Consider the following 26,277-nt stretch of genomic DNA (forward strand, 5'->3'; position numbering starts at 1 on the left):
GCAACCCCGGCACCAGCCCAGCCCCGGGGGGGGGGTGCGACACCAGAGCCCCCTCCCCAGCCTGGGTGGGGAAACTGAGGCACCGGGCAGTGACCAAGGGGGTGTGCGGGGGGGGTGACCCCAAAACACCACACTGGGAGCTCAGTGAACATCCAATTTACTGACAGCGGGTGGGGGGGGGGGCACACGTGGGTGAGGGCAGCTCAGTAGTGCAATACCAGGGCTGGGAGCGGGGCGGGGGCAGACAGGCCCAGTCCCCCCCCCAGTTAGGGCTGGATGGACAGGGAAGTACTACTGGTCATACTGGGAAAGGACCAGTTCCCCATTGGCCCTGGGGTGGATGCCAAGGTGGGGGGGTGCGTGTGGGGCAGCGGGGGTTATAACCCCTCCATGCTGCTCCAGTACCATCCCCAGCTACGTACCTAAGTGTCACCAAGGCAGGAGGGGGGTGCTGGGACCCCTTCACGCCACATTTCAGGGTCTTCCCAGTGAGCCCCAACCAGTGCCAGGGGAGGCAGCACTGGGATGCTTCACCACCACCCCAGGGCTATGGGGGTCCCCGGCAGTTGGGGGAGGGGCTATCTACAGCCTGGGGGGGCAGCGTGCCCGCGGGGGGCCCTATGGGACGCGGTAGGTGGAGGTGTTCTTGGGTTCGGTGCTGGGGACGGACCAGTCCCCTGCCTCCTGGCTGGGCTGGTAGTGCCGCCACGCCGACTTGTTATAGACCGGCAACCGCTCCACCGAGTCTGTGGACAGGGCCTGCAGGAGACACGGGGGGGGATGAGGAGGGCCCCGTGCACCCCCGGAGGACACGGCCCCCCCGTCCCAGGGGAAGAACCCACCTTTAGGTAGATGACGGCGTCGGTGCCAAAGCCCTCCATGGAGAAGAGCTGCAGGTCCCCCTGGAAGTACTTGGCGTAGAGGCGGGAGATGGGCAAGCCATAGCCAAATCCAGCCTGGGGTGGAGGGAAGAGATGGGGTGGGGGTCCCCAGAGCTAGGGTGTGCACCCCAAGGGGACACCAAACCTCCCCCCAGCACCCTAATAGCAACCCGAGCAAACCTCAAGTGTCCATGTGGTCACCTCACCACTCTCAGGCACACCCTAAAGGTCCCCCTTCCACACCAAAGTATCTCCATGTCACCCCCAGGCACCCCAAAATGCCCCCAAGCCACCTCTAAACATCTCCAAGCCACCCCCCAAGCACCCCCAAACATGGCCACGCCACCCCCAGCAGTCCCTGTGCCACCCCGCTCCGCAGACCCGCTCCCTGTCCCCCATCCCCCTGTCCCGTTGGGGCCCCCATGGCACTGACCAGGGGGGTTCCCTCGGTGGGTGCCCCGGTGCCCAGCTGCGGGGTGGGAGCAGTGGAGTACATGTAGCTGAAGAGCCGCTCGATCTTACGCAGCGGGACGCCCATGCCCCGGTCACTCATCTGCAGGACAGGGTGACAGGAGGGGGGTGACAGCCCCGCTCCAGCCCCTCACCCACAGTGTCCCCAGGATGGGGTCAGGGCCCCCCCCCGCAATGGAGCTGGTGGTCCCTGGTGTACCTTGATGGAGAGGTCCTCCTGACCCAGGGCCACCATCACCTTGATGGCCGGCAGGCGCGGGCTGTTCTCATGGCTCTCCACCGTGGCTCTCATGGCATTCTGCAGGCACAGAGCGGTTTATGGGACCCCTCCGTACCCTCCCTGCTGCTCCCCCTCACCCGCACGCTATGGGGCCGGGGTTACCTTGAAGAGCTCAAAGAGCATGTGGTAGAGATGCGAAGGGACGTAGACGATGCTGATGGGCTGCTGGGTGTTGCTGGCTGCGGGGAAGAGCAGAGCGCCGTCCTTCCCAACCCCAGATGAGCCACCCAAGAACCCCCTGCCACAGTGACAGCCCCAGCCTGGCCTCACCGTTCACTTCCTCGATCTCCAGGTCGGGGGAGGACATGTAGTACTTGTCACACAGGAGCTTGGCCATGTTGTAAGCATCTGGGAGGCGGAGGCAGAAGGGTCAGCACCCCCAGCACGAAGGCAGGGGCCGTGTTTGGGGTCCCCTTCACTCCCCATCCCATTCCAGACCCAGGAGGTTTTGGGGGTCTTCTGGAGTGACCCCAGAGCAGAGGGGACACCTTGGCTGAGGCCTACCCAAGCTCATGACACAAATGGCTCCCAAACAGGCAGCTCCCAAACAGGCAGATCCCAGGGCAAAGGGAAGACGAGGAGGACATTCAACACCCCCACCCCCCCCCCAGTTCAGTCCCCCCATGCAGGGGAAGCCCCCCAGTCCCCACAGACCTTTCACCACATTGACCACGTTGCAGTGGGGGTCGATGCTCCCGATGTGCTTGGGGTGCGCGGGGTTGGTGCTACCATCGAAGAGCAGTGCTGGCAGGGGGACAGAGAGCAGTGGGTACCCCAGAGGGCACATCAGGGACAGGGCTGGGGTGGGATGCCCAGGACTGGTGGAGATGCTCGAGGCAGGGGACCCCCAGGGGCAGTTGGGGTCCCCTCAGCGCTCACTGTGCTGGTTGATGAGCATGCGGATGGAGATGCGGCTCAGGTAGAAGCGGTCAAGGAAGTACTGGATGTTCTGGTTGGAGACGGGGTCGTCCCCATAGGCGTCCTTGTACTCGATGACCCCCTGCGCCATGGTGGGCACCACGTCGTTGTGCCGGTTGCGGATGGTGACCAGGGCATCTGTGAACCTGAGGAGGGGACAGGGATGAAGCTGGAGGGCACCGGGTTCCCGCAGAGCCCAGCTGCAGGAGCTGGTGGCACTGGGATGCTCTGTGGGGTGGGGACAGTCTGGGGATGCTGCGGGGTGCCAGGGCCCCTCTGTGACACCCCAAAATCAAGGACAAGGGGTATTACCCCCCAACTTACTGCCCCAGGGTGGCCTGGTCCTCGGGGTCCCTGTCCAGGAACTCCATGATGTCCAGCAGGCTCTGGACGTACCTGGGGAAGCAGCCGGTTACCTTCCACCCTGATGCCACCCACAGAGAGGGGACACCCTGGGTCCCCCACGCCAGGGGGGCACAGGGTGCTCTGAGCACTGCCCATTGAGCCAGAGGGGCTCAGGACCCCCTCAACCAGGACCCCCCACCAAAGACAAAGCTGTTGCCCCATGAAACCACCCTGTGCTTGTTGGGGGTCCGAGTCTGCAGCCCTCATGTTCCCCCACCAGTGACCCTCAAGCCCCCCACCCCACTATAGGGGCTGTGTCCCCAAGGGCCACCATTCCAGCATGGGGACACGAGAGTCACTGCAAGAGGGGAGCTGAGGACGCTGCACAAACAACTCATCACGTGGCGGCACTGGGAGAAGGTTCATGGTGCTGGGGGGGGGGACACGGTGCTTAAAGGGACACGCAGAGCCCCCCCTGAGGACGTGCATCCCTTTTAGGGGGCAGGAGGCTGGGGCAGGACATGGAGGTGGCACCAGTGACCTGCCAATGGCCGGGAACACCCCGCTGGCACCTTGTCAGCCAAGGACGTGGCGTGGCACCGGCTGGGTGCTGCCCTGCCAGCCCTGCGTGCGGAGGACAACCGGTGGCGGCGGTGGGATGGGACGTGCAGCGCTGGTGGGGACCCCCCCCACCACCCCCGGCAACGGCGTTGGCAGGGGTTGTGGTGCCAATGGGGAGCCATAGAGGTGACAGCGCTGGGACCCCTCTGGGTGACAACAGCAGGACAACAGAAGCGCCAGCGGTGGGACCCCCATGAGCTACAACAGTGGCAGCAGCACCCACGGAGATGGGGGGTGACCACACAGCCGAGGCGGTGTGCGATGGGGTGCCAGCCCCCCCCCCCCGTCTCACCAGCTCTGCACCAGCTGCACCGAGGGGGTGCGCAGGACGCGGTCCGGCAGCAGGTTGATCTCCTTCATGATGTTGGAGAGGCGGACGGGCAGCTCCTGGCGCAGGAAGGCGAAGGAGGTCTTCTCACAGGCATTGCTGGAGCCTGGAGGGGACATGGAGGGGGGACACTGGGCTGAGCCCTGGCTGGACACCCCCAGCCCCAGCGCTGGCTTTGCTCCTGCTGGGGAACACTGGGGGGGACTGGGGCAGAGCCAGGTCCTGCTCTTGGCTGGAGGGGGACACTGGAGGGGCTGGGGGGGGGGCAGAGCTCAGCTGTTTGGAGAAGGCAGGCTGGGATACCAGTACAGCCCAGTATGGCCCAGACTGTGACTGGAAACCCCCTGAGGGCAATGGGGAGGGGAGAAGGACCTGGGCCACCAACAGAGCTGGTCACTGACACCCGATGCCACCCGGACACTGAAGTGTTCAGCCAGGATGCGGTGGCCAGCGAGGAGGGGGGGGGGACAGGGGGGCAAATCTGTCCCGGAGCCCCTGTAGGGGCCATGTCCCCGGGGACAAGGGACATGGGGGGTCCCGGTGCCGGGGAGATGGTGCCGAACCGGGGTGGGGGGGTGAGGACTCCCAGGGTGCAGACACCAGCCTCGGCCTGGGATGGTGCGGGGGGAGATGTGGGTAAATATAGCAGTGACATTAAACCCCGTGGGAGGGGAATGGGGACAGGAGGGGCCCACGATGGGTGCAGGGACGGCTGGGGTATTCCCCCCCTCCCCCGGGTATTTGGGGCTGGCTTGAGCACCGGTTGGGGGTCCCACGCAGGGGGTTATTTACCGGCGGGGGTAGGAGACACCTCATGATGGAGCGGGGGGTATTTATCGGGGGTGAGGGGATTTACCCGGGCCGTTGTTTGCCCGTGGGGGTAACACCCACTGAGAGTGGTTACGGGGGGGCAAATGGGAGCCCGTACCGAGAGAGGGTGATCCCAGCGCCGGTTATTTACCCAAGAGCAGGAAGGGAACAGGACGACACAAGGAACGGAGGGGAGCACCGGAGGGGGGGGGGTAACAACCGCTAAATAATAACCGGGAATCAGGGGGTGTTCCCCGGTACCGACACCCCCAGCTCGGTGTTTGTTTACCGGGGGGGGTGGTGCATTCCCAGGGGGTGGGGCGCGGAGATCCCGCCCCCGACCGGGGATTCACGGCCCTTGGCCGGGTGCAGCCGGAGCGGGTGTATCCCGGTACCGTGCCGGGGGGAGCTCCCGGGGGGGGGGGTATCCCGGTATTTACCGAAATCCAGGAACTGCTTCATGGAGAGCGGCGATGGCGAGAACTTGCTGAAGTGCTCGATGTAGGTGGGGACGCCGGAGAGCGCCGCGCGGCGCCCGAGGCACCGCAGCAGCCGCATCGCGCCCCGGTGCGACCGGTGGGACCCGGCGCTACCGGTACCCCCGGCCCCGGCCCCGCCGCAGCGCCAATCACCGCCCGCCCGCCGCCGGCCACGCCCCCCGCGTTGGTGCCGCCCCCTGACTGGCGCGACCACGCCCCCTCGATGATGGCCACGCCCACCGCTGTAACCCCTTAAACCCCGCAGCGGAGCCGCCGCATCCCCCCCCAACCCGGGGGAACAGAGGTGTCCAGGGAAGAGCTTCTGCCTAAGAGCTCAGCTCAGTCTCCCCTCGGGCAGGTTCAAGCCATTCCCCTTGCCCTGTCCCTACATCCCTTGTCCCAAGCCCCTCTCCAGCTTTCCTGCAGCCCCTTTAGGCACTGGAGCTGCTCTAAGGTCTCCCCTTCAGGAGCCTTCTCTTCTCCAGGCTGCCCCAGCCCAGCTCTCTCAGCCTGGCTCCAGAGCAGAGCTGCTCCAGCCCTCGCAGCAGCTCCTTGGCCTCCTCTGGCCTCGCTCCAACAGCTCCAGGTCCCTCTTGTGCTGCTGCCCCCGAGCTGGACACAATACACACAGGTCTGCCCACCAGAGCAGAGGGGAAGAATCCCCTCCCTCCACCTGCTCTGGGGACACAGACACCCGCCTCCAAACAATGCTTTTCCCACCTCCATCACACTGTCATCCATGACACAGAGGAGACAAGAGGTTACAAATCCCAGAGTGAGGCTTTATTGGGCCCTGGTGGGAAAAGGGGAAGGGGGCAGGGTCCAGGACCCCCCCCCAGCTCCCAGTACCGACTGCACCAAAACCGACAAGACACAGAACAACTTAACCCCGGGGGCAGCATCCACGGGGCAGGACAGACCTGTGGGGGATAAGGCTGCGGGGTGGGGGGACACGGCCTTGTGCTCTGCACACCCCCCCTCCCAAGGCAAAGCTGCAGCAGATGCAGGCTGGAGAGAGGGGTAAACATGCAGAATCAGACCCCTGCACTGCTCTGGAGGAGGGAGGGAGGGGAAGGAACGAGCTCCCACCATCCCCAACCGCACATGTAGCCCTGGTGGAGGCACCCAGCCAGAGGGAAGAGGGATGGATGCACAGGGATGGATGCGAGAACACTGCGGGAGGAGTGTGCGCAGGGGGAAGGCACTCGGTGAGACCAGCAGCAGTCACGTCAGGGAACACAGGGGGCACATCTGGGGCTCGTCCCCATAAGCGTGCAAGGCACGAGTGTGCAAGAGCTGAGCCGCACACCGGCGAAGCAGACAGCAGCGTGCGGAAGCCTGCGCCGGGATGCAGCCGCGTCCGAGGCAGGAGGTGGGTTGGGGCAGGGAGAGATGCACTTGTGCAAAGTCCAACACCGGCCCTGGTGCTCCCCTCGCACGGGGCTGGGGGTCAGTAGTACTTCTCCGGCTCCTGCCACTTGGTCACCCAGTGTTTCTTGCGCCGGCGGGGCAGGAGGCCGCCAGGCTGGTAGCGCTGCTCCTGCCGGATCCTCACCGCGTGGTACTTGGGCATGATCCGGTAGTAGCGGGTCCGCTGGAAGAAGTCACACTGTGGGGACAGGGAGAAGAAAGGGGGGGACACAGCGGTCAGCGTGGAGCTGGAAGGGTCAGCGTGGGGCTGCGGCGTGACACCGGAGCGTGAAGGAGAGAGCCCAGAGCTGGTGGAGAGCAGAGACAAAGGGAGCAGCAGTCCTGGAGCTGCTCGGAGAGACCCCACGGAGCCCCCTGCGCCCCACAGGGACCCTATGGGACCTGGCAGGAGAGAGGAGGCAATGAGGAAGAGGAGAAGAGGCTGAAGAGGAGGAGGATGCTGCTGTAGGCGGCCCCCATGGGGCATTACCAGGCGGGTGGCGCGGGCGCCCGGGGGGGGCAGTGGGGCTGCCCCCCGTTAGTAGTCATCCGTCAGCCGCTCGGTTTCCGACGGCTGGATCCTCATCTCTGCCTTCTGCCCCTTGGCTTCGTACATGGCCCGCGTGTTGGCGCGCCGGAAGAAACCACACTGTGGGGAAGGAGGGGATGGGGGTCAGGGGGTGAGGGGAGAGGGGACGGAGGGGTCCTGGCCACCCTGCAGGGTTGGGGGGGCACCCACTGCACCCTCGGCCCAATGTGATGCTCACTGCAGGGTGGGTGGCCCTGCAGCCCCCCCTCCCCAACCCTTCCTGGGCAGAGAGTGGGGTCCCCAGGGAGCTCCATAGGGCTGGAGCCACCCAGCAAGGAGAGCATCATCCAGCCCTGCTTTGGGTGGGTTCCTTGGCAGCTCCCAAAGTGTTCTGCACTGGGGGCTTCTCTGCTCCTCTTCCTCATTGCTCTGGAGCCCGGCACCTTCCTCCCGGCACTGTGGGGTCACCTTCCACCCGCTGCTTGCCCGGTGGGGAGGATGGCACCAGCAGGACATGAGCCCGTCAGGCTGAGGCATGGCTCCCGCACCCCCTCACCTTCCAGAGCAGGAGGATGATGAACCCCAGCAGCAGCAGCCCGGCCGCCACTGCCACCAGCACCAGCCACAGCGCGATCTCGGCCGGCTGCTCCTCCATCAGCTCCGAGTCCACGTCCACCGAGAACTGGAAGGGCCAAGGAGAGCCTTGTTTTGGGGGAGGAGCTCCCAGTGGCCCCAGTCCCTCCCAGTGTGTCCCAGCAAGAGGTTCTGGCATTGCTCACCCGCACTGTATGGTTCCTCATGTTGATGGTGGGGACGTGGGTCCGCAGGAAGAGCGTCGCTGTGCCGTCCACCTTCACCCGGTCAAAGTCCCTGTACTCCTGGGGGACAGGGATGAGGAGGGGGTGAAAACACGTAGATGATGGGAGGAACCCAGATGATGGGGGTGACATGCATGATGGACGGGTGACACAGACGAAGGGAGGGCAAGGAATGGGTGTTAGCCTCTGAGCTGAGACCTGGCAAACCTGGTGCCCTGTTTGAGCACCATCCCCAAGGGAACAGCCCTGACTCCAGGGGAACCCTGCACTGACCTCAATGAAGGTGCTGTTCCACACCCGGGCGCGGATGCTGAAGGTGGTGGGGTGCTGCGTGTGGAGCAGGGGGCACTCGAACCACACGCAGCGAGCTGTGCCCTTGGAGCAGCTCTGGGAGGTAAAGAGGAGGGCTGAGAGGGGTGACCAGGGTCCCCGATGCACCACACTGGTGCCAAGGATCAGTGTGCACGGTGGTCCTGGCATGGGGCACATAGCGCCGGACCCCACTCACCAGCAGCACCTCTGACTTGGCTTTCTTGGCGGTGGCCAGGGTGATGGGGGGCTCCACCGGGTCAAAGGCCTCCAGCTGCCGCCTGTGCCGGGATGGAGCCTGGTCCTGCAGGAGCTGTGGGGGGAGACGAGCCCCATCAGAACCCTCAGCTCTGCACGTGCAGTGGGGCAGGGCCACGAGCCTGCACCACAGCGGGCACTCACGGTGAGGTTGAGCGGGTTGATGACCCCCCCAGGGGGCTCGCAGGTCTCGTTGCTGTTGACGAGGATCTCAGTGGGGTACAGGAGCCACTTCCCATTGGGGATCTCATAGGGCCACTCGAAGCCCAGCAGGATGGTGCCCAGGGCACCCAGTGACTCGCCCTTGGTGCTCACCTGCGGAGCAGAGCTAAGGATGAGCCCGAGTCTGCCAACCCCCCCCTGTGCTGGCCACCCCCCAACTCACCTGGAAGTCGAAGGCGAGGGGGCTGCCCACGTCCTGCTCCCCCCGCATGGCTGACTCGCCCAGCACCGACCCGCTGAAGTGGGACTGCACGTGCGATGGGGCTCTGGGGATGGAGCGTCTCTGGGCACCCGTCTGTGGGGCACCAGGGGCTGTGCCCGCCCCCCATATCCCGGTGGGGTGATGGAGGGGATGCGGAGATGGGGGGCACGGCCTTGCTGCACTCACATGGTCAGTGAGGACTGGATGCTGTAGTCCACGAGCAGCCTGGCCAGCACAGGCTGCAGGTCCTCCTGGGTGCTTTGCCTGCCAAGGCACTGAGGTCAGCATCTCCCACCAACAAACAGCCCCCAGGCAGCATGGGGCAGCTCCCACCCTCCCAGCAGGAGCAGTGAGGTGCCCGTCCTGCCCACCCCAGGAGCCCAGCCTGCCCTCCCATCCTTCCCAACCAGCAACACCGCTGGATATGATCCCAATCCACCACCACTGTGCTTGCACCAAGCAAAAGAGAGGCCAGCATCGCCCCAGGGACCCTCTTCCCATCCCATTCCCACCCACCCAGGGACACTCACGTAGACAGATCCAGCCAGACCAAGATCTCCCGTGTGTCCAGCATGATCCCAATGGCCTCAAAGGTGATGATCAGCTCTGCCTGCAGCACAGGACCATGGAGCAGCTCAGCCGGGCCCTCACCAGCCTGTAAGCCCCCAGAAGAGCTGGGGGTCGCTGGGGGGGAGCACTCACCCTCTGGTTCCTCTTGAATGGGTTGCCCAGCTCGCACAACACCGTCTCTGCAAAGGTGCAGGCCCCGCTCTAGGGAAGGGAAGGGGAGGGAAGGGGGTTAGGAACATCCCAGCAAAGCCCACCCTGGTCCTGCACCATCTCCAGCAGGGAGGGGGCCGCGTACCGGGCGCACGGAGGAGGGCAGGAGGCTGGCGGGCACCGTGACGTTGAGCAGCGCCTCGTGGGCGTCCTCGCCGTTGGCGGGGCTGGTGGGCACGTTGGTGATGTTGATGCTCAGGTGGAGCTTCCGCACGTCCCGGCTGTACTGCAGCACCTGGCTCCCGTTCAGCCTGCGCAGAGACCGGCCCTGCTCAGCACACGGGCGGCCCATCCCAGTGGGATGGAGACACCTCTGCCCTGTCCGTTGGCACGGCCCGGGGAGGGCTGGGGGGTAACCTGTGCCCATGGGGACGGCACAGCGGGTGGTGGAGGTGGATGGGGACCCAGAGGGAGCTGCTCTCACCTGGGCAGGGGCTGGTTCTGGTCAGTGACAAAGCTGCTCTGGAGCTGGAGGTTGCTGTAGCACTTGTTGTCAGAGCCACACTCCTTCTGGAACTCGATCTGGAGGGACACAGACATCCCCATGAGCCTCCCTCCAGCCCCAGCTGGGCTCACTGGGATTCCAACCCAGCACCTCCAGCGCTCCCCCAGCACCTTGGTCTCATTCTCGTGGGACTGGTCCTGGTTGAGGACGGGGAAGGTGTCGAGGGAGAGGGGACCCAGCTGGAAGGTCCTGGGCTTCTCCACCAGAGAGTAGTTCATGGAGAGCACGATGGGGTGCAGCTTGTCTCGGATGTTGTCCTGCAGGGTGGCAGCAGTCACAGCAAAGCCCCAGCTCCCTGGCCACGTCTGGGGCACCACCAGCTCCTACTCACACCCCACTCCTGATACCAAACAAACTCTTCATAGGAGGGATGGAGGGATGGTTTCTACCTCTATTCCTGGCCCTGATGTACCCAGGACCCTCCACACCCCACCAACGCCAGGTTGGACAGAGCTTAGAGCAGCCTGGTCAGTGGAAGGAGCCCCTGCCTGTGGCAGGCGGTTGGAACTGGCTGAGCTTTAGGGCCCCTTCCAACCCAAACCAGTCTGGGATTCCATGACCCCTCTCCCCATCTCCTGGAAGCCGGTTCCCCAGCTCCAGTGCCCATGTAGAGCAACCTGCCATGCACACACACACGGGTGCATGCTCACCAGCAGCAGCAGCTCCTTGGATTCACAGCGGGTCTCGGGCATGGGGAAGAGGCCGTGGTAGGTGGCAGAGTGGGTCCCCAAAAACCTGACCCTGGGTGGGTGCCGGTCCTTGTCAGCCTCCAGGGTGTACTCCAGGGCTGCGGGGAGAGCAGGGTGCTGTGGGTGCTGCCTCCAACACACACAACCCCCTGTGTGCACATGTCCCCATGGGTGCCCGCTCCTTGCACCAGTGCTGAGCATCCCTCCATGCACAGGCACTGAGGCCTGCACCCCGGGCACTCACTGATCTTCTCCTTGTACCGGGGGTCTCCAGCACTCTGGTTGTAGGAGAAGCAGACGGTTACCGTGATGCTGGGGGGGGCAGAAAAGGGCTGTGAGTGAAGCCGTGCCCCCAGCAGGACCCCACCATGGTGAGGGATGGGGCTCACCAGGACTCCGGTGTGCACTGGGCTGGGTCCACCTTGCTGGGGGTCACCGTGAAGGTCTTGTCGAGGATGTTGATCACAGGCCGAGCTCTGGGCAGAGATGGGGTTCAGCTGAGCCCCCCGCCCTGGCACATTGCTCCACGCCCACCTTGCTGCCCCAGAAGCACCCCTGCGGGTGCTGGGGCAGGCAGGGGGCTGCAGGACCCCCATGTCCCTGCTCCCTTACCTGAGCAGGACGATCCTCTCGGCCAAGCTGCCCACCAGCAGGTCAGGGTAGGAGTTCCCATCCACATCCAGCCCCCCGCTCAGCGAGTACCCGAAGGTCTGCATGCTGGCGGGTCCCAGGTCTGACCCACTGATCACCTGCATTTGGGGCAGGGGGGTCACCCATTGCTCACCAGCCCCATGGAGCTGGGGATGTACCCACTGCAGCCCACCCCAAAGCACAGGATGCTCCGATAGGAGCCAGAGCCCTGGTGATGGGCTCCCCATGGGCCCTTACCTGCCGAGGTTTCTCCAGCAGCCCTTCTGCACTGCTGTGGTAAATGTAAACCTTGCCAGGCCCCTCGAATGGGGCCCCCACAGCGATATCTGTGGGGAGAAGAGCAGGGTCAGCCCCACACACCCCCTCTCCAATCCCACCCCCCCAACCTCAACCCACCCCCTCTCCTCCTTGAACACATCAAACACCCCTCATCTCCCTCTCTTCACCCCAGCCCTCTCCAGAGACCCCCCACATCCCCTCTTACACAAAGACCCCCACCAGGCTCCTCCCCACCGCCCCCAAACCCCTCACCCTGGAAGCCATCCTGGTTGATGTCCCCGATGCTGGCCACGGCGAAGCCGAAACCGGAGTAGCTGGGGCCGGTGAGGACCAGGTTGGGGTGGGGCTGGAACCCCCCCACCTCATTCATGTAGACGTACACGGCCCCCCCCACCTCCTGCTTCCGCTGGAAGTAGTAGGGAGCTCCCACCACCAGGTCCTGCCACCTGCGGGACCGAGGGGCCGGTCAGGGCTAGGGCTGCAGCACAACCCCACCGAGACACCAGAAATGGTGGGGACCACCCCCAGAGCCAGAAGATGACTCCCCTCATAACCCCCATCACCACCACCAGAGCTGTGCGGGTTTAGGTTGGAAGGGACCTTAAAGCTCCTCCAGCTCCAACCCCTGCCAAGGACAGGGACCCCTTCCACTGGAGCAGCTTGCTCCAAGCCCCTGTGTCCAACCTGGCCTTGAGCACTGCCAGGGATGGGGCAGCCACAGCTTCTCTGGGCACCCTGTGCCAGCGCCTCAGCACCCTCACAGGGAAGAGCTTCTGCCTAAGAGCTCAGCTCAGTCTCCCCTCGGGCAGGTTCAAGCCATTCCCCTTGCCCTGTCCCTGCATCCCTTGTCCCAAGCCCCTCTCCAGGTTTCCTGCAGCCCCTTTATGCACTGGAGCTGCTCTAAGGTCTCCCCTTCAGGAGCCTTCTCTTCTCCAGGCTGCCCCAGCCCAGCTCTCTCAGCCTGGCTCCAGAGCAGAGCTGCTCCAGCCCTTGCAGCATCTCCACGGCCTCCTCTGGACTCGCTCCAACAGCTCCAGGTCCCTCTTGTGCTGCTGCCCCAGGGCTGGATCTGGACCGCAGGGGGGGTCTCCCCAGAGCGCAGCAAGAGGCAGAATCCCCTTCCTTAACCCACCCTAAGACCCACACAGACCCCACTGTGAGCCGCAGGATGCCCCAAGCAAGACCCCCCCACATCCCAAGAAGCTGGCGGGTCCTGGCCCCCGGCCCTCACCCGTCATTGTTGAGGTCTGCCAGGGCCACGGCGCTGCCGAAGTAGGAGCCGACCTGGTGCCCGGGCAGGAGGAGGCTCCTCTGCAGCGTCTGCTGGGGGCTGCGGCTCAGCAGGTACACGGCGCCCATGTGCTTGTACCGGGGAGCGCCCGTCACCACCGTCACCGCGTCCTGCTGCAGCACCGCGCTGCCCACCTCTGCCGTGTACCCTGCCACCAAACCCTGCCGTGAGATGGGGACCCCCCGACAGCCCCAGACCCCATGTCCCCCACCATGACACCGTCCACCACCGTAGTGTCCCCACTGCACCCCTGCTCACATCCCCAGGGCCTCCCTGCACTCCACATCCCCTAAACCTCCTCCTCACCCCAAACCCCCCCCAAGGGGGAAGCCCCCCTAACCTACTGCCCCCCACCTATGTAGGTGTTGCCGTTCTTCTTGTTGGGGTAGGAGAAGTCATGCAGGTCCCACATCTCCCGCTGCAGCATGTAGTCGGTACCTGCAATGGTGGAGGGGGGGTTAACCCCACAGCGGAGAGCTGCCCCTCGCCCCTAACTCGGCACCTGCACCCCTTTCATGCCTGCAGTGCATGCGAACACACACGTGCCCATACACATGTGTTTGCATGGGCTCGTAGACAAGCACATGGCAAGATGCACACATGACATGCTTTGCACACCGTGCACATGTAGGCGCATGAACACACATGAACACACAGAGCATGCCCTTGCATGCAGAGGGGATATAACCATGGTGTGGAAGGGGCTGCCCACCCCCTGTCGCACCTTGCCAGTTGTATGCGCCGGGCGCTCCAAAGTAGATGATGTTGGCGGTGAAGCCGGCGCTGGTGCCCATCTGGCACATGCCGGTCTCGTCGGTGTCCGTGTTGGAGTTGCACATCTCGTTGTGGTAGGTCTGCCACTCGTCGCTGATGTTGAGGCGCAGGTCATTGCCCCGCACGTAGCACTTGCCCACCATGCGCCGCTGGTCCTCGCTGCCCGACCACAGCACTTTGGTGTAGCGGTGAGCGCAGGCCTGTGGGGACAGCCAGCATCGCCTGCAGCACCCTAAAAACAAGGGGCTATGTCCCCCGCCACCCCTTGTGCTACCTCTGCCCACCCCCTGCGCCGCAGCCCTATCCTGCCACAATGGCCCATAGGGTACATCACCATCCTGTGCACTGGCACCAGTGCATGTGACTGGGATTAGGGTCCAATCCCCCCATCACCCCACAGCCCTGACCCATGGGGACAGGGAGGTGGCAGTGGAGCCCCCGCCTGCCATCACCACGCTGGGCACACATTCAAGGCCCATGTGAAAGCAGCAGAGGCTCCCTGGGGATGCGCAAGGTGCCAGCTCGCACTGGCACACACGTGTGTGAAGAACCAGGGCGCCCATGCACTCACCAGCACCCTCCCCGCCGGCTGCCGCTGGCTGGCCACTGTCACCCCCAGCCACATGTCATCGATGATGGCCTTGTCCGGCTCATCTGGGTGAGGAAGAGGCGATGTAAGAGGGGGACCCCCCACTATGCAGGGCCCCCAAGTGCCAGGGGGTGTTTTGGGGTGCCCACATACTCTTCAGCTCAATGTCAAGGCGCTGGCAGTCGCTGGTGGATGCAGTAAGGGGACAGGCGTAGACAGCGCCTGTCCGTGTGCCGTTCACTGGCTCCATGTCTCGGGGGGCCCCCACCAGCAGCCTGGGGGGGCAGAGAGAAGGGAGTGGGTGGGTGATGGAGGACCCACCCCAACGCCTCCTTCTGGGGGTGCCCCATGGAGAGGGCGGTGGGGTATGAAGGTGGCCTGGAGGTGCTCAAAGGGGATGAGAGCTGCTTCCTAGAGCATGTCACACCTCAACACCCCCAAATAACAGGGGGCAGACCCAGCCCCATCTCCAGACCAGGAAGCGGGGTTCCCCTTGGATGGGCATGCATGGGACTGGCAGCAACCAGCCCATCACCCCCAGGGACAGTGAAAGGTCGCACAGGACGAGGTGGGCGACAGACTGATGGACACACTCATCCTCTTGTGATCGCTGGACCCAATCCCAGCGCACGCTCACGGCTGAGCCCCCCCCTCCCAGTGCATGGTGTGGGGTGCAAGAACAGGGCCTCAGGCTGGTGCCTGCAAACCGAGCACCGGAGCCGCTCGGCACGAATCGGCCGCGCCAGCGCCGGGGCCCCCACTCCTGTGTAAACACCCACGGCCCTTCCCGGCCAACCTTTGAGCAGCTGCCGCGTGTCCGGCAGACAAGCTCCTGCTGCCGCGCCAGGGAATGCTGTGGGAATGCCGCGGGGGTCCCAGCTCGGGGACCGGCTCCAGGCAGCGCAGGACATGCACCGCTTCCCAGGATGGGCCTGGGCTTGTGTCCACACATCCAGGCAGCAGAGGGGGTCCCGGGGAGGGGGGGGAATGACAGCGCCCTTCCGGGGGTGACTAAGGGCCCTGGAGTGGCACAGGCATCCCGGCTGAGTCATGGAAGTGCCATGCAGGGGTGGTTCATCACCCTCCACGGAGGGATGCCCGCGCTGGAAACCAACACCCGCAGCCCAGCTCCATATGAACTCATCACTGGGGGCTTTGAGGTGATGCTGACCCCAACACACGCCCCAAGGGGATCGCTGGTAGCACCAGGGCAGAGGATCCACAGCGCTGCCATGGGGCTGGGGGACCCCGCGTGCCCGGGGGGCTCCGGAAAGGCCAGCCTTTCCGCAGGGAAGTCCTTTGGGATGGCGAGGACAATGGCGTGGAGGAGGCACAGCTGCCTGATGCCAGCAGAGGAAGCGCGTCCCTCCGCACCCAGGGAGCTGCTGCAGCCTCACCGCAGGGCACCAGGGTGATGAGCCAGCCGGTCCTCAGCTCGCACAGCGGCGAGGACAGGAGCGATCCCGGCTCCCACCGGGAGGCAGCGCCGGGCGATGGGAGCGCGGGCGCGTCCGGGCAGCATCGAGGAGGCTGAGTCAAAGCCCAGGCACAGGAGGAATGTGGGGCCCCAGGCAGCCCCCGCCCCGGCACGCCGCGACGCCGCGGTGATGGGCACCGCGGGTAGCATCGCTCCGGCACCATCACACGCTGCAGGTGGGATGCAGCCGCAGAAAAGCCCCCCCAAGGGGTGCAATGGGGGTATGGGGGTGCCTGCTCCCCCTGAGAATGCTGGGCTGAGGATGCCGGCATGATTCACATCCCACTGGGTGTGAAGGTAGGGGCATGGAGGGTCATGAGTCCTCCTGATTCTTTTCAGCCTGGCACAAAGGAATTGCTCCCGTGATTCCTGACCCCCCTCCCAGACACCTGGGGGATGGGGGGGACGACACACAAAGGTCACTCTTGTCCCCATTTATCCAGGGGGAAGTGACTCAGGGCTGGAGGGAGAAGCTTGGGGGGGGTGGTGGTGTTGTCCTGCCCCCTTCTGCCCCACCATCACCGTGGCTCCTGGGCACAGGAACACACACTCAGCCCTTTGCCAGGGGCTCCCCCGGTGGTCCTGGCTCAGCCGGACCGTTCCCAGGCGCCACCCCTCCCCATGGCTGTGCCCCACTGATCCTGGGGGGTGGGAGCAGAGCCGGGCCAAGCGGCTCCAGCATCTTGCTGCCTCCAGCCAAGACTTCCCGGCGCTGCAGCCCACCCGCAGGCGCTGCTCCCGGAGGGGCAGGATGCTGGGGGCTTCCAAACCTCATAAGAGCAGGGCTGGGACATGCACAGGCGTCCCCCACCCGTGCATGCCCCAAGCTGCCATGTGGGAAAACCAGGAGCTGGGATGCTGGGGCTGCCATTGCAGGGAGGCCTGGACCAGCTTGTGCCACATGGATGGGGGCTGAGGGTAAAATGAGGAGACGGGGCTCAGCCCAGGGACTGGGCTCGGAGTGCAGAGCAAAGGCAGCGATGGACAAACAGCAGCACGAGGGGGAGGCCGGGAAGGGAGGGAGGCAGGAATGCAAGGCTGTGCCCCGTCCTAATCTGCCCCGGTAAAGCAGGGAACATGGGATGATGGTGGTGTGGGTGCTCCCCGCTGGCACTGACTGAGCTGGGGGAGCTGCGGGATGGTTTGGCAATGATGCCCCAGAGCTCAGCTCTGAGACTGGGCCTCAACCACCCCCCCAGGACAGGCAGCTGGAGGGTGCCCCTGACATAACCCTCCTCCAAAGCTCCAGGCCAGCCCCAACCAACCCCCTCAGTGCCACTACATTTGCCCTGGAATGATCAGTCCTCCCGGGAGCCCTAAGCAGGGAAATCTGCTGATGCCCCTGCCGGAAAGGAGGCGGGAGAGGGGGAGGCTGCTCCTGGAGGCAGCGAGGGATGGTGGGAGGGAGGGATGGATGGATGGATGGATGACCCCCCGGGCGCCAGCCCCGCTGCAGCATATCCGTCCCCCCTGCGCCTGCCAAGGAGCCCAGCCAAGCTGGGGGGAGCGCAGCCAAGCCAGCCCCGGCATCGGCAGAGAACCAGGCAAGGGGGAGGGAAAGCCGGGAATTCAGCTGCTCTCCTCCTCCCCGCCAGTCAGAAGGGACCAGGAAGACCCCAAGCACTGGGCAGAGCCCCTGCTCCCCATGAACACAGAAGGGAAACTGAAGCATGAAGCACACTGCCCATGTGGGTGCCACCACATCTGTGCCTTCCTCCCTGGCACAGATGCACTGTGCCTCAGTTTCCTCATGGTGTTATAGGACCCCCATGGGTCAGATCCCCAGGGCAGCACTGGGTTCTGCCGGCACAACCACAAGCCAAACTAAGAAGCAGCCAGATCCAGCACCAGCAGCCAAAGCAGTTTCTTAATCTCAGGGCAGCAGATAACGCCACTGGTCCCACCTTGCCTTCGCCTGGCCTGGGGAGGAGCAAGCAAACAGACCTTTGCATGGGCACAGCCCTGGGACATGGAAAACACCAAGGGGAGGCGGGGGGGAGCCCTGTCACAGGACACAGCCTGGCCCCCCGCCAGCACTCAGCCAGGAACCGGCTCTCCTCAGGAGCTCAGGAATGTGCTCTGAGCATCCCTCCATTCCACGCTGCCATCCCAACACCTCTGGCAGCCACCTTGCAGCAACCAGACATCGAGCCCCCCTCAAAAAACATGGGGCAACTCCCTGCCTGCATCCCCCATCTGGGATGTGGTGCAGGAAGCATCACTTTCCTGTCCCCACCCTGGCTGTGGCCACGCTGCACCTGCGATGGCCGAGGGATGGGCAGGGGAAGATGCTGACCAGCACTAGGGGAAGAAGCTCCTCAGCTTGCAGGACAGTGGCTGGATGGCCATGGAATGGTTTGGGTTCAAATGTTTAACGTCCCTATAGAAGGGACCTTAAAGCCCATCCAGTTCCGACCCCTGCCACGGGCAGGGACACCTTCCACTAGCGCAGGTTGCTCCAAACCCCGTCCAACCCCGGCCATCAGGACCCTGATGCCGGTATTTCCCTCCTGCCACTTCCACAACAGGCAGGTGCCTCCCCGGACGTGCCGAAGCACACGCCAGGGTTAGGCAGGAGCTGCCTGCACTTGCCCTGGCCCCTCCTGCCCACGGCACACAGGCAGAGCTGCCTGCACGGCCCCCCAGGGCTGTTGCCCACATGCAGGGCCCCGTGGGGAAGCGGAGATGGGCCCAGCACCCCACAGCCCCTCCATGTCCCCCATGGGGACAAGCAGCGGGGCTCCCAGAGGAAGGGGATGCAAATCCCCTGGGGGTTTCACACTCCAAAGGCTTCTCCCAGAGCCTCCACATCCCGCCCAGACACGCTCAGGCCATGTGGCCCACGCCAGGGGATCGCAAACGCCTGCCAAAGCCCCCCCATATCCATTCCAAGACAGCAACAGCCACTGCCCATGTCTTGAGAAGACAGACACCAGCCAGCACCGCGACATCTGTGTCCCCCCGCCAGCTGCTCTGATGGCACCAGAGCCAGGGAACCCGGCCATGGACGGCAGCCAGCACGTCCTGGTGGAAACGTGGGTTCCCCAGGTCACTGGGCCCACTGCTGCTCCATGGGGAATGGCTGCACTCCCTCCTGGATGGAAGCAACAACAAGCCATCCCACGGCAGGGCGAGAGGCTGAAATGCATCTGTGGAATGCGGAGCATCAGATGCCTCCGTCCGGCAGCTGCTGCCAGTCCCTCTGCCAGGAACACGGCGGGAAAAACGAAAGGGAAAAAAGGCGGGGGTGAAGGGAAAAAGGGAGCCCTCCGGGAGCTCCACGTCGGGCGGGTGAGCCAGCAAAACCCTGTGCCCTCGAGCGAGAGGAGCCCAACCCAACCCCGCCGCCTTCTTCCCTTTTGCACGAACACGCAGCTCGCACCTCCGGCCATGAGGAACGGGAGCCGGGAATGCTGGCCCGGGGGGGTCCGGCTGAGAAGGGCGGGGACAGGAGGGGACACGGCAAGGGCTGGCGGTGGGATCGCACTGGGAACGTGCCTGCTGAAAGCGCTTTTGTTGGCAGCAGGAATTACAGCCCAACAAGTTCCCCAGGGCCAGCAGCGACCTGAGTTTCGGGGGGACGCGACCGCTCCGGCTGGCGTCAGCGCGGGCGATGCCGAACCGGGACCCCGCCGCCGGGTACCGGATGGTTCCCACGGTCGGGGGATGCTGCAGGGCTCCTGCCCCGCAGTCAGCGCGGGGTTGCGGTGGGGGCTCCGGTATCCCAATGGTTGATTGTGGGGGGAAACCCCAGGGAACCCCGTGCTATGCAGGATGCAAACCAAAGTCCTGGGCAGGCGATAAACGCCTGAACGATTTAACGGCACCTCCGCACCCCAGCGGGGGGGCCCCCCAGCCCCAGGAACCCCTCTGTCCGCACCCGAAGCCCCTCCCGCTCCTCCTCCCCGCTTCCCCCCCACCCCGGGACCTTCGCTCTACCCCATGGACCCTTGCCCCGCACACCTCCCGCATCCCTCTCCCCCAAGCCCGAGGACTCCGCTCCCGCCCCGAGCCGCCCCTCACTCACAGGCTCCGCTCGGGACGCTCGGTCTGCCGGTGCAGCGCTACCGAGAAGCCGAAGAAGCCGCCGGGGGTCGCTCCCTCCTTGAGCACCGGGAAGGCGCGGTCCACGTTGAAAGCGGCGGCGGCGCCGAGCAGCGCTCCCAGCACCGGCAGCAGCCGCGGCCCCGGTGCCGGCAGCGCCCGGCGGCCCCGCGCCATGTCCCGCACCCGGCTCCCGCAGCCACCGCAGCCACCACCGACCGCACCCCCCCGGGGCCGGTGCGCTGCGGGGCGGGGCCGGGCGGGGCGCGCGCCCTTCCGGGCGCTCCCCTTAAAGCGGCCGCGCACCCCCCCCGCACCGGCGGGTACCTGCGGGAAGGGAGGGGCCCGCAGCGCGCGTGCGCGAGCACGGGGAGGAGAAGAGGGGGGCTGGGGGAGGCGTGGCCACACCTGCGCGTGCACGGCGGGAGGGGAGGATGGAGAGCATGCGCGCTGGCACGCGACACGCCCCCCCCCCCCCCGAACCCCCCGCACAATTGTGTCCGACCCCACCCCCCCCGGGTAGGGACCCCCCCACCCGGACTGCCGGGTGAAGCCTTTGTGATGGGTCCTCTGGGGGTGGGACTCCCCATGGGATCGGACCCCCCGTGGGATCGGACCCCCCACGGGATGGGAGCCGCTATTGGGTGGGAATCCCGGGATGCGACCCCTGAGGATGGGACCCCCCATGGGATGGGACCTCCCCCGGGTTAGGATCCTGGATGGGATGAGACCTTTCCGGGAGCGGACTCTGGTTCCCAACCCGGTGAAGGTCACCGGGAGCCATCGCACCCGTCCCACCCGTGCCAGGAAACCCTGGGTGGGGTGGGGGGGTGAGGGGGGGCACAGGATGTCCTGTGTCCCCCGCCCCGACGTCACCGCTCCCGGCACAGCTCCTGCGCCTCACGATGCCACTGGAAAGAGTGACAGCACGGGACAGCCCAAGGGCAGCTCTGCTGTCAGCCGGCACACAATGCTGTCCCCTGTGCCGCGTTCCTTTTTCTCTCTTCCTTGTCCCCTCTTCCCCATCCCTTGTCCTCTTTCCCTGGCCCTTGTCCACCATCCCCTGTCCTCTGCCCCCATCCTTTGTCACCTTGTTCCCAGCAGAAGAGCCAGGCAGCTTTCAAGGCTATTCAAAGGGTATTCAAAATCTTTACAATTCTCAGGTAGTACTGTAGTTATCCTGGAGGAGAAGGAGGATCCTGGAAGGAAAGAAGGAAGGAAGGACGGAAGGTGTTTATTGTCACCGGTTGGCTCTTTCTGCGGAGAAAAGCCCAAAGGTGTAATAGTGAATAGCTCCCAACAGATGGCTCCCGAGGGACAAAGGTGACCGGAGCACACGTCAGCTCAATCTCATGACCACATCGATCCTATCGTAACCACGCACTACCAAGTACAAGAAAATGATAACACATTGTGGTCAGATCCGTCGTTATCTCCACCCTTTGTTCCCCACACTGGGCGACAGAAGGTGGTGTTGTGGTTTAAACAGGGCTCTTTCACTGGCCTTGAGCACTTCGACGGATGGGGCAGCCAAAGTTCCCTTGGCAAACACTGTCTCACCATCCTCTCAAGGAAGAGCTTCTTCGTTATATTCAGTCTAATACTCCCACCTTCAGTTTAAATCCATGACCACTCATCCAATCCAGGTAGTTAAGCCTGGAGAAGGGGAGACTCTGAGGACAACTTACTGCAGCCTTTCAATTCCTAAAGGGAGCCTGTAAGAAAGACGGGGAAAGACATTTTATTAGGGCCTGTTGCAATGGGATGAGGGGTAATGAGTTTAAAATAAAGAGGGGAGATTCAGGTTCAACAACAGGAAAAATTTTTTTACAATGAGATTGCTAAAAGAGTGGCACAGGGTGCCCAGTGCAGCTGAGGCTGCCCCATCCCTGGCAGTGCTCAAGGCCAGGGTGGACACAGGGGCTTGGAGAAAGCTGGTCTACTGGAAGGTGCTCCTGCCCGTGGCAGGGGTTGGAACAAAATGACCTTAAGGCCCTTTCCAACCCGAACTGTTCTATGATACTATGACTATATCTCCAGACAGACGACACACAGAGGCTGCACAGAGTGGGGATGAGGCACATGAGCCCAGCACAGGTGTCCTGAGAGCACTGTTGGTGTTCCAGTAGGCTCCAGCCCTCCCAGCAGAAGCCCATCTGCACACAACAATGGCCTTCCCTTAGAGAGAGCTGAGGGGAGCAAGAGGAAAGGCTGTGCCATGTCCTCTGCTGTGGCAGCCCTTGGGCATGCGGAAGAGAAGCAGCAGAGCGGTGCCCATTTCCTGACACCTTGGCCACAAGCAAGCCCACAGGAATGAGCCAGGAGCACATCCCCTGCCTGCACGGGATGCACCAGCCCTTGATGGGAGGCTTCTGCTGCGCTCACGTGGTTCTGCCCCGGAAACCCTTGGGCTTCTCATCCCGGCACTGACAGAAGCCTTCCTATGGCAAAGCACATGAGCCAGGAAATTAAAAGGCAGCAGTGCCGGAAACCGGGACACGGCCCCTGCCATTACCTGGGAGGGTTTGCATTTGCCATGGGCTTGCCAGGAAATTCCTGCTGCCACAAAGGTGCCTGTGGGCCTGAGGCACTGCAGGGCCACTATAAAAGGCAGCCCAGGTCTCTGCTCCTCATCCACTTCTCTCGCCTCCTTCTGCTGGGAATCAGGTGAGTGCGAAGCCTCTTGTGCTGCTGCTTCCAGAGCAGGTCGTTCCTCCCCGTGTGTCTGAGCTGAGCGGGGCTGTGGTAGCGCAGGGCTGGGAGCTGCTTGTGGTGGGAGAGGGAAGGGGAGAGAAGGGCTTGTGCAGAGAGAGGCTGGGACTGAGCTGAGCTGGCTGCTGGGCTTGGAGGTGCTCAGCGTGTGCTGGGCCGGGAGGTGCCTTGGCTTGCCCAGGCTTGGGTGCAGAGCTGCTGCTCCCGTGTCCCATCCTCTGCTTGCCCCTGCCCTGTGTCCAGGTGAAGCTCCAGCATCCAGACATGTCCTGCTGCAACCCGTGCGTGCCCTGCCAGCCCTGCGGCCCGACCCCGCTGGCCAACAGCTGCAATGAGTGCTGTGTCAGGCAGTGCCAGAGCTCCACCGTCGTCATTGAGCCTTCCCCCGTGGTGGTGACCCTGCCCGGCCCCATCCTCAGCTCCTTCCCTCAGAACACCGTTGTGGGCTCCTCCACCTCCGCTGCCGTTGGCAGCATCCTCAGCTGTGAGGGAGTGCCCATCAACTCTGGGTGCTTCGACCTCTCCTGCATCACCAACCGCTACTGCGGCACCAGGTGCAGACCCTGCTAAAGCTGCTGCCAGCATCCTCGGGCAAGGACCTCCACCACCTCCCACCATGGATCTGGACAGGAGATAGAGCTTCGCGGCGCTGTTTCCTTCTCCCACTCTCCTCTCCATTCCTTTCCTGTCTCCACCTCCTGCACCAGCCCAGTGGGGACCTCTTGGCCTCCCTCCCTCCCTGTGAGGGACAGGCAGGCGGACACCCTGCAGGAGCTGCACCGCATCTTGGTGCCTGCCCCTGGTGCTCCCTGGGAGCCACCTCCTTTTCTTCTTTACACTCATTAAAGTTGTGCTGCATCCAAGCCTGGGCCTCCGAGTCCTCCTTCCTTCTGCAGGAAATCTTACTGTCTGCTTCCCCTTGGAGGTGACAAAGATATCCCTGGCTACTCCACTGACAGTGAGAGCACGGCTCCAAAGAGTGGCAGGAGTGGGCATGGGGAGATAATACTGCCCAAGGACAGCACTCAGCCTTGTCTCTGCTTTCCTATCCCCTACACACCCAGCACACCACTCTTACATGCTCAGCACACACTTGCACAGGCAGATGAGCTCCTACCTCATACAGTCCTTCAGCACCTGGTAGGTCCCAGCTCTCTCCAGGTGTGCAGGGCTGAGACAACTCATTGGTTGGGAAAATGACACTGGTAACAGCAGAGTCCCCCAGGTTAGGTGACACTCATGGGGAGCTGATAAAAATCCCCACAATCCAGGCAGCCATGGCCAACAGCATCCTCAGCTGGATCAGACATAGTTTGGCCAACAGGGCCAGGGAATTTGAGGCTGCACCTCGATTCCTGTGTTGGGTCTGGGACCCTCACTACAAGAGAGACATTGAGTTTCTGGAGCAGGTCCAGAGAAGAGCAGTGGAGCTTGTGAAAGGCCTGGAACACAAGAGTGATTAGCAACAGATAAAGGACCTGGGGGCAAGTGGAGGGGTTAGTCTGGATATTATGGCTCCCTACAACTACCTGACAGGAAGGTGTAATGAGGTAGGGTCTGTCTCTACTGCCCAGTAAGAAGTGATAGGACAAAACAAAATGGCCTCAAGCTACAGTACAGAAGGTTTAGACTGGAGATTAGGAACAATTTCTACATCAAGAGTGTGATCAGGAATTGGAACAGGCTGCCCAGAGAAGTGGTGCAATTTGAACAGCCCCAGAAGCCTTAAACAACGTGTACATGAGGACCTTAGTGACAATGATTACTGGTGGATCTGGCAGTGCTGGGGAAGGGTTGGACTTGACGATCTTAAAGGTCTGTTCCAACCTCATTGTTTCTATGATTTTATGAGAGGGGTCAGGATTTAGGGCATTAGCCAGGACTGAAGACCAAGGAATACAAAGGAAATTTTCAAGTTATCATTGCAAAGCACATTTATATTTTTGCATTCTTAAGGAAGCCACATTCATTTGATCAGGGAAGATGAACACCTGAAATATGATGAGATCTTCCTGGGAGTGCTGGGTTCACAGGTAGTGGGGACACTGCTGGACAGCCTGGGTTGGCTGATAGCAGTCCTAAGTGTTGGGATAACTCAGTCCTTTGTGTCTGAAGAGGGCTGGGCTCTGCCAGGAGAGCTGAAGGACTGTATGAGGTAGGATCTCATCTGCCTGTGCCCATGTGTGCTGGGCATGTAAGATTGGTGTGCTGGGTGATGTAGGGGAGAGGAAGGCAGAGACAAGGCTGTGTGCTGTCCTCGGGAAGTAACATCTCAACAGGACCGCTCCTGCCACCTTTTGGAGCCGTGGTCTCACTGATGGCCATTGCTGGTGGAGTAGCCAGGGATGTCTTTGTCACCTCCAAGGGGAAGCAGACAGTAAGATTTCCTGCAGAAGGAAGGAGGACTCAGAGACCCAGGCTTGGATGCAGCACAACTTTAATGAGTGTAAAGAAGAAAAGGAGGTGGCTCCCAGGGAGCACCAGGGGCAGGCACCAAGATGCGGTGCAGCTCCTGCAGGGTGTCCGCCTGCCTGTCCCTCACAGGGAGGGAGGGAGGCCAAGAGGTCCCCACTGGGCTGGTGCAGGAGGTGGAGACAGGAAAGGAATGGAGAGGAGAGTGGGAGAAGGAAACAGCGCCGCGAAGCTCTATCTCCTGTCCAGATCCATGGTGGGAGGTGGTGGAGGTCCTTGCCCGAGGATGCTGGCAGCAGCTTTAGCAGGGTCTGCACCTGGTGCCGCAGTAGCGGTTGGTGATGCAGGAGAGGTCGAAGCACCCAGAGTTGATGGGCACTCCCTCACAGCTGAGGATGCTGCCAACGGCAGCGGAGGTGGAGGAGCCCACAACGGTGTTCTGAGGGAAGGAGCTGAGGATGGGGCCGGGCAGGGTCACCACCACGGGGGAAGGCTCAATGACGACGGTGGAGCTCTGGCACTGCCTGACACAGCACTCATTGCAGCTGTTGGCCAGCGGGGTCGGGCCGCAGGGCTGGCAGGGCACGCACGGGTTGCAGCAGGACATGTCTGGATGCTGGAGCTTCACCTGGACACAGGGCAGGGGCAAGCAGAGGATGGGACACGGGAGCAGCAGCTCTGCACCCAAGCCTGGGCAAGCCAAGGCACCTCCCGGCCCAGCACACGCTGAGCACCTCCAAGCCCAGCAGCCAGCTCAGCTCAGTCCCAGCCTCTCTCTGCACAAGCCCTTCTCTCCCCTTCCCTCTCCCACCACAAGCAGCTCCCAGCCCTGCGCTACCACAGCCCCGCTCAGCTCAGACACACGGGGAGGAACGACCTGCTCTGGAAGCAGCAGCACAAGAGGCTTCGCACTCACCTGATTCCCAGCAGAAGGAGGCGAGAGAAGTGGATGAGGAGCAGAGACCTGGGCTGCCTTTTATAGTGGCCCTGCAGTGCCTCAGGCCCACAGGCACCTTTGTGGCAGCAGGAATTTCCTGGCAAGCCCATGGCAAATGCAAACCCTCCCAGGTAATGGCAGGGGCCGTGTCCCGGTTTCCGGCACTGCTGCCTTTTAATTTCCTGGCTCATGTGCTTTGCCATAGGAAGGCTTCTGTCAGTGCCGGGATGAGAAGCCCAAGGGTTTCCAGGCAGAA

The 26,277-nt window shown here is 63.4% G+C and overlaps 4 protein-coding genes across 5 annotated transcripts; 1 reads left to right on the plus strand and 3 right to left on the minus strand.

Moving 5' to 3' along the window:
- Nucleotides 1-230: 230 nt before the first annotated feature.
- PDK2 (pyruvate dehydrogenase kinase 2) lies at nt 231-5,249 on the minus strand. Its single transcript, XM_061362220.1, has 11 exons — nt 5,095-5,249; nt 3,809-3,950; nt 2,875-2,946; nt 2,512-2,696; nt 2,287-2,376; nt 1,903-1,980; nt 1,735-1,811; nt 1,552-1,650; nt 1,315-1,434; nt 843-956; nt 231-759 (listed from the first exon to the last, which is right to left on the minus strand). Exons 1-11 carry the CDS (start codon nt 5,210-5,212, stop codon nt 619-621), a joined length of 1,236 nt encoding a protein of 411 aa, XP_061218204.1. The 5' UTR covers nt 5,213-5,249; the 3' UTR covers nt 231-618.
- Nucleotides 5,250-6,323: 1,074 nt separating this feature from the next.
- On the minus strand, nt 6,324-20,181 carry ITGA3 (integrin subunit alpha 3). 2 transcript variants are annotated; one of them, XM_061362224.1, is made up of 26 exons: nt 19,944-20,181; nt 14,593-14,714; nt 14,422-14,504; nt 13,801-14,050; nt 13,431-13,514; nt 13,017-13,224; nt 12,038-12,231; nt 11,744-11,832; nt 11,468-11,604; nt 11,245-11,331; nt 11,100-11,167; nt 10,817-10,953; nt 10,277-10,423; nt 10,086-10,183; nt 9,747-9,912; nt 9,584-9,652; nt 9,412-9,491; nt 9,068-9,145; nt 8,843-8,945; nt 8,602-8,772; nt 8,399-8,512; nt 8,164-8,277; nt 7,852-7,950; nt 7,629-7,754; nt 7,034-7,192; nt 6,603-6,742 (listed from the first exon to the last, which is right to left on the minus strand). In XM_061362224.1, the coding sequence occupies exons 1-25, from the start codon at nt 20,135-20,137 to the stop codon at nt 7,082-7,084; spliced, it is 3,129 nt and encodes a 1,042-aa protein (XP_061218208.1). In that variant the 5' UTR covers nt 20,138-20,181; the 3' UTR covers nt 6,603-6,742; nt 7,034-7,081. The 2 variants fall into 2 exon arrangements, with proteins under 2 accessions (XP_061218207.1, XP_061218208.1); XM_061362223.1 differs by lacking the exon at nt 7,034-7,192 and having other exon boundaries at nt 6,324-6,742.
- Nucleotides 20,182-22,641: 2,460 nt separating this feature from the next.
- On the plus strand, nt 22,642-23,535 carry LOC133217083 (feather keratin Cos1-1/Cos1-3/Cos2-1-like). The gene has a single exon (XM_061362225.1). The coding sequence runs from the start codon at nt 22,937-22,939 to the stop codon at nt 23,240-23,242; it is 306 nt and encodes a 101-aa protein (XP_061218209.1). The 5' UTR covers nt 22,642-22,936; the 3' UTR covers nt 23,243-23,535.
- A 1,557-nt stretch (nt 23,536-25,092) lies between these two features.
- LOC133217084 (feather keratin Cos1-1/Cos1-3/Cos2-1-like) lies at nt 25,093-25,986 on the minus strand. The gene has a single exon (XM_061362226.1). The coding sequence runs from the start codon at nt 25,689-25,691 to the stop codon at nt 25,386-25,388; it is 306 nt and encodes a 101-aa protein (XP_061218210.1). The 5' UTR covers nt 25,692-25,986; the 3' UTR covers nt 25,093-25,385.
- Nucleotides 25,987-26,277: the final 291 nt, after the last annotated feature.

Source organism: Neopsephotus bourkii, unplaced genomic scaffold, assembly GCF_033783945.1.
Source record: "Neopsephotus bourkii isolate Nb327-2 ecotype Australia unplaced genomic scaffold, CSIRO-AGI_Nbou_v1 NB_1090, whole genome shotgun sequence".
Lineage (NCBI taxonomy): Eukaryota > Metazoa > Chordata > Aves > Psittaciformes > Psittacidae > Neopsephotus > Neopsephotus bourkii.

Excerpts from the sequence above, each read along its gene's own strand:
- ITGA3 (XM_061362223.1), bottom strand. The coding sequence starts at position 20,137 with ATGGCGCGGGGCCGCCGGGCGCTGCCGGCACCGGGGCCGCGGCTGCTG. Across the intron at positions 9,653-9,746 it reads TGCCCTCCTCCGTGCGCCCG|AGCGGGGCCTGCACCTTTGC; the intron begins GTACGCGGCCCC and ends TCCCTTCCCTAG. Across the intron at positions 8,946-9,067 it reads ATCCAGTCCTCACTGACCAT|AGCCCCATCGCACGTGCAGT; the intron begins GTGAGTGCAGCA and ends CTCCATCCCCAG.
- LOC133217083 (XM_061362225.1), top strand. The coding sequence starts at position 22,937 with ATGTCCTGCTGCAACCCGTGCGTGCCCTGCCAGCCCTGCGGCCCGACC.
- PDK2 (XM_061362220.1), bottom strand. The coding sequence starts at position 5,212 with ATGCGGCTGCTGCGGTGCCTCGGGCGCCGCGCGGCGCTCTCCGGCGTC. Across the intron at positions 2,947-3,808 it reads GTGCAGCTGGTGCAGAGCTG|GTACGTCCAGAGCCTGCTGG; the intron begins GTGAGACGGGGG and ends CTGCTTCCCCAG. Across the intron at positions 2,377-2,511 it reads CATGCTCATCAACCAGCACA|CACTGCTCTTCGATGGTAGC; the intron begins GTGAGCGCTGAG and ends TCCCCCTGCCAG.
- LOC133217084 (XM_061362226.1), bottom strand. The coding sequence starts at position 25,691 with ATGTCCTGCTGCAACCCGTGCGTGCCCTGCCAGCCCTGCGGCCCGACC.